Genomic DNA, 6,154 nt, shown 5'->3' with positions numbered 1-6,154 from the left:
TGTTATGGAAGTTTAGAGTAAAAATAATAGAAGGGTTGAATAAATGATAAGATGTATCTTTAGTTTAAAACACTCGTATATAACTGTTTATTAATAAAAGCAAATGAGCAATCAAATTGAGATACAAAGTCTTTGAGGTTATATTAAGCAATGACAAAAATAAGTTTGAGATGGTTCTGTCAACGACTCTGGCGAGTTACTGAATTGACAGTGTACATCAAGCAATGTCCTATTAGGTTCGGGTCTAAATCTACCTAGGACGACCGTCATAACACTTTCCTGATGTTGTATCCTTTTTCAGCTAGTTGGTTATATCGTTGCAATACCAACATTTTTAAATTTATTTTCAGTCATTCTTTAAGACCGGGAAAAATAATTCATGACCGGGAAATGACCGTGAATTTTTTTTATGAAAAAAAGTGGCCACCCTTAATTAATTTAATATATGATGAGCACATGTTTTCTATTCTTCACAAGTGAAAAATGTTCTTAACTTTAATCAGAAAAATAATTTTTGAACATAAGTCTTTGTTAAGATATTGAAATATATTTCAATATCTTAACAGCTAACTAATTTTTCAAAGTTACAGACATGACGTGACGCGTCAAAAAATGTTCCAGGTGGACACTGATAAGGAGCATTTTGATATCTGTCTCCGATTTTATTACAATAATAAAATTTACTGCAGTCCTTGTGATGTCGAACGTATCCAGAAGTTTGGCATCCCAGTAAAAAAAAACTAATTCAAATGAATTGAAACGAATTAACATTTTTGGTAGGCTCCAATTCGTATTTGTCACAAAGCGGGATTCACTCAAGCTCTTTGTATATTCAATTGAATTTAATTCAATATGTACCAATTTGTCCAAACGAATTCGCATTCGAAAGAAATGGCCAAGGAATGCATTGAATTCGTGCTAACGAATTGAAAAAAATTAAAGGCTCAAAACTTGTCCAGTGAATTGGTACGGATAGAAGGTTCGGAAGTTCAATACAGTTTCACGAATTCAGGAAAATTGCATCATGGCTCCAATTCGTATTTGTCACAAAGCGGGATTCACGAAAGCTCTTTGTGAATTCTTTTTAATTCATTTCAATTAGTTTTCGTTTACTGGGATATGTCGTCACCAATGGCAGGAGTAGTTGTTGGTGGTGATGATTCTTTACGCAAAACATTGTTTAACGTCTTTAAAAGAGGGTATACCTCTCCGCAAATTCCTCTGAAATCATCTGTATCAATACTCCGTAACATTGCACCTCCTAATCCCATTTTTATTACATGTTCCGCTTTTATTTTCAACGATCTTTAAGAGAAAAAATGTTAAAAATTACATACTACAAATGTAGCAACTTTAATATTTTGAAAATCTATCTACTTACCGCACGTCATCATATCCGACCCATTGATTACCACCGTAAGAGTATGGAACTTTTTGTTCATCATCGAATGCAATTGTCCATCCATCATTTTTCTGGAGCTCACAGATTTCATTATATCCCAACATACCCGCTTCTCTGGTATATTTTCCAGCTGTTCCAGGACCACTGAAAGAGTCACCAACATTGTGTTTATTCGGATCTACCAAAGTGAAGGATCTGCCGTAAAAGGCGGTTCCAAGTATTATCTTTTCAGGAGAAGCTCCCTGATCCAACCAGTATTTTACTATAGCTTCCTAAAATAAAGAAACAATCTATTTATTATTTATACAATTTCCGGAAGGAAACACGAAGCTTAATTACTTCAACTTTTTGGAAACAAATAAATAAAAAGAATAAGTAATCGCTTATACGCAATTTGAAGCTTACAATATTCCAAGAAGCTAGTTGCTGGTCTTCTTTGGATGATGATCGGAATGGTGCATTTATTCCGACTCTTTTGGAACTATCCCAAGATCCACGTAGATCGTAAGCCATTACGTTGATGAAATCAACATATTTTGACATTTCTCTAATGTTGTACGATTTACCGGCAGACGATGCAGTGGCAGCTACAGCAACACTTACAAGATATCCTTCGGGAGTGAATTTATTTTTGAGTTCTTTCAGGAGCATTGCAAAACTGTTGACGTCCTCAGCAGATCCGCCACGTTGATTAGGATATTCCCAATCCAAGTCTAACCCATTGAAACCGTGTTTCTTGACAAATTTCAATGCGTTCTCTGCAAATGCAGTCCTTAAATGCGACTGTCGGAAGACACTATAAAAATTAAAATATCATAAAGTTATTTATTTATGAAAGAGGAGTCGATGTTATCATGGTAATAACCAAAAATATTGCTTAAAATGTTTAATGTATTTGTGGATATAATATTAATATACCATCTTTAACATTTACAACACTTATAATAAGCATAGTATTAATGATTTTTTGAATTTAAATTGTAATTCCATGTTTAAGTCAAAAACAGAATTTGTATATTACGTACTTTGAGTATTTTGTAGATCCTTCATTCCATCCTCCGATAGCAACCAAAGTTTTAAGATTTGGATTCTTTTGACGAAGAGCATTAAATATACCAAACCCATTTTGTCCAAAGTTATCCGCTAAGTCTTGCAATGGATCTAAAACTCTGATATTCGCATCCTCAGATAGTCCAACAAATGTGTAAATTAAGTGTGTACAAAGGTTTGGGTCAATATTGAGAATATGAAACTTTCCATATGACGACCGATATATTGACCAACTACCGTAGTAGCAAACAATTTTTTCTGAAATAAGTTTGAGATAAAATACATCAATGAAGAAGAGTAGTGTCTAAAATTAATGTAGGTACATCTGTTAATTGGAGTATAAATGAAAACCAAATGAATTTTATTTATATTTTAATGCAGTATAACTTACTTTCTCCATTTGTACCACTTAACGCAATTGATAGAAATGCTAATGTCGATATAAACCACAACATCTGTAAAATTAAATTTATTTTTTATTAGAAATTGAAAGTTTTACTTTCCAGTAAAAATAAGTATTGAGTGGAGCCGTTTTGAATTGGAAGTTAGCATAAGCCAATTCGGATAATAGATTAAATACGTATAAAGCGCGATAGTGTAGTTTACACTTTTAGTGTCAATTAGATTAACTATTTCCGTTCTGAAGATAATGCAATTTAATTGATTTGGTTGTTTAACGTTTAGCCCTAATCTACCCTAATGTTTATCAACATTTCTAATTTTCTTATAACTTAAAAAAATTTGATTTCATTTTAAGTATTTTCATAAAACACATCAAAACCAAAAAGTTGCTCAGGATTCTTTAAATATATTCAAATAGTTCAAACTCTTAATAAAAACGAATGCATATGGGTAATCAAAAAAATTATTTTTTCGAAAAACAACCTGATTTTTGTAATCGAATTAGAATTTGCATGAATATTTATACAGACGAATTACGCTTGGTGTCAGTTAGTAAAATTTTTCTGTAATCTTAATAGAAAATCCTTAAAATTCTTAAAATTAATAAGTTACGTTAATGGTTGGAATTACTAACTAAACAGCAGAGCTGGGTAAAATGGTTTTTAAAACCTATTTAAGATGGCATTTTTAATAGTTTTTTTCCATTTGAAATGCCATTTTAAATAGGTTTTAAAAACCATTTTACCCAGCTCTGCTAAACAGTAACAGTATTTTTTTCAGCGACCTAATCTACCCCCAATTCAAATTTGCACCAAGTTCTGGTATAATTCCTGGTTAGGATTATAACTATACATTTATAACACGAGAATTTGATATAAAGAAAATGATTATTTAAAATCTTACCTTAAAATTTTTATAATATCCAAAATATTATCCAAGAAAATTAGTTTATCTTACAAATTCTCATGCAAATCAAGTTTAATTTTTGACTTATTTACCAGTTTATTAAAAACAAATCAATAAATGAATTTACAAATCAATTAAATCAATAAATGTATAATTTTATTTTTTACTTTGTCATTTATTTGAAGCGACAGTTTATTCATAATAAACTTTAACACGCATTGATGATCCGCTTTTATAGACTTGCTAATTATATGTATTTAATAGGACAATGCATTTTGCATACATAGATAATAATTTTAATTGCATGACAACTTAATATTAATGTTATCACTAACAGGAAATTACAAAAGTTTATTTGCATTTACTTTGTTTAGCAAAGTATACAATTAATAGTAATTTTTTGTGAAAATATTTTTTCAATTAGTTCAATATTTTTCGAGGGGGAGGGGGTGAAAGTTTGGGGTTTTACGGTACAATGCTTATTTTGATAATTTTTCACTCTTAAGCAATTGAATAAAAAACTTTGTCAGGGCGTACAGTTTCGATAGATTTTTTCATGCTCTTTCGATTGGCAATAAGCATTTTCAGAAAATAAATTTTTTTGACCTAAAAAAATTAAAAATAAAAAATAAATTTGACTTTTTGAGGGGGAAGGATACGATTTTTTTAAACGAAAGCTGAGGTTTTTTTTACTAAAAGGACATATAAATGAAAAAGTGGGCCTAGAATGTTTAAGCACTGAAAAAAGAGTTTTCTACTGACCGGAGCGCTGCGGACTGCCGCGCGACCCGGTTTTTTTCTCGGTTTTGTTTTTTTTTTTGTTTAATCTATCGAAACTGTACCCTGACAAAGTTTTTTGTTTAAATGTTTAATAGGAAAAAATTATTTAAAAAAAGCATTGTACCGTAAGACCCCTTGATCACTTGACATTAACAATTACATTTTTCGATGAATTTGATTAAAATTATATTAAAAATAATTAAGACTCTGGGATGAGTTTTATTTATGAAAATAATTAAATTATTGCAAAGAAATTTATAAAAATTTTGTAAATAATAGATTTCATATGAAATTAAAGAAAATTTTTGAAAATAATTGAAATTTTGACGAGAATATAAAAAAATTCTTGAACATAATTGAATTTCTGCAAAAAATTTTATTATACTTTTGAAAATAATTGAATTTATGCAATCAGTTATAATTTTTCCAAAAATCAATTTATTATTGGGAGGTTTAAAAATGAAATTTTGTGCAAAGTTAGCAAAGCAGTCAAAATTTTTGGTCACAATTTTTTTTTGTTTTTTTGTTACTTGCAACAGGAATTTGTCGTAACAAAGTGATTGAATCATTCGTAAAGTAAAACTTAAGTCTGTGGAAGAAAGGCATAACAGCATAACTGCATTTGTCATGATTTTGAGATAAATTAATTTTAATGTTCTCTCACTTCTGTCAATTCAGAAAATCAACAGATTTGTTCGGTCTTTTGCATTTAGTATTATTATTTAATATATTTTCAAAATTCTTTTATAACATTTAATAAAACACACGATTTGATATAAATTTTGATAATTTTTCATCGGAATCATGAGTCTTATTGCACTTATGCGGTTATGCAAGTTCAGATTGTATATGAGTCCAACTTCAGACACTTTTAATGTCACAATTTATTTTGGTTTGATTTGTCATAATAAAAAAATTTTTCATACAAAGACAAATTAAACTATTAATTCGTTAGAAAAAATTATAAGAGTTTATTTAGTTATAAAATTTATTTTTTTATAAAATGTTTTTAATTTATTGAAACGAGAAAAAAAATTTACTTTACTGTTCAACTTAAAGAATTTTTTAATTTATTTTTTTAAATACTTTCCAAAATTTTTTAGAATAAAAATACGCTTAAAAATAAGTACATAATTAAATGCACAATTTATGCTATAAAAAATTTGTTCCAGTCTTATTAAAATAAATATATTTAATCTAAAGTACGAAAAATGTATTTTACTAAAAACATTTTATTGCAAAATTCTTATTGTTTTTATTCATAAAGGTTATTTTCATTTTTAATTATGTCAATTGTTTTTTAATCTGAATGCAGTTATGTTATTATGCTGGTCTCCTTTTGTCAAAAACGCAATTATGCGATTATGTTTTCCATTATTTTCTACATTAATAACCATTTTAATGATTTTTCAGCTATTAAACTTTGAAGAGCAATATTAAATATATACAAATCTGATGTTATCTCAAATTTGATAAAAATGTCAGTTATGCTGTTATGCCTTTCTTCCACAGAAGTAACATTTAAAAAAATTTTAATTCATTCATTTTTTGAAGGCACAAATATGAAATTTTATGAAAAGTTAGCAAAGCAGTGATAATTTTTGTAAATTTTAA

General features: G+C 28.5%; 1 protein-coding gene across 1 annotated transcript; it reads right to left on the bottom strand.

Moving 5' to 3' along the window:
• Positions 1–1,007: 1,007 nt before the first annotated feature.
• Positions 1,008–3,899, bottom strand: LOC122506265 (acidic mammalian chitinase-like). The gene is made up of 6 exons (XM_043618359.1): positions 3,758–3,899; positions 2,844–2,907; positions 2,428–2,710; positions 1,808–2,198; positions 1,382–1,674; positions 1,008–1,305 (listed from the first exon to the last, which is right to left on the bottom strand). Exons 2-6 carry the CDS (start codon positions 2,905–2,907, stop codon positions 1,110–1,112), a joined length of 1,227 nt encoding a protein of 408 aa, XP_043474294.1. The 5' UTR covers positions 3,758–3,899; the 3' UTR covers positions 1,008–1,109.
• Positions 3,900–6,154: the final 2,255 nt, after the last annotated feature.

The sequence above is a fragment of the Leptopilina heterotoma genome, unplaced genomic scaffold (assembly GCF_015476425.1).
Source record: "Leptopilina heterotoma isolate Lh14 unplaced genomic scaffold, ASM1547642v1 Lhet_113, whole genome shotgun sequence".
Classification (NCBI taxonomy): Eukaryota; Metazoa; Arthropoda; class Insecta; order Hymenoptera; family Figitidae; genus Leptopilina; species Leptopilina heterotoma.
This window is presented reverse-complemented; position numbering and strand designations above follow the sequence as displayed.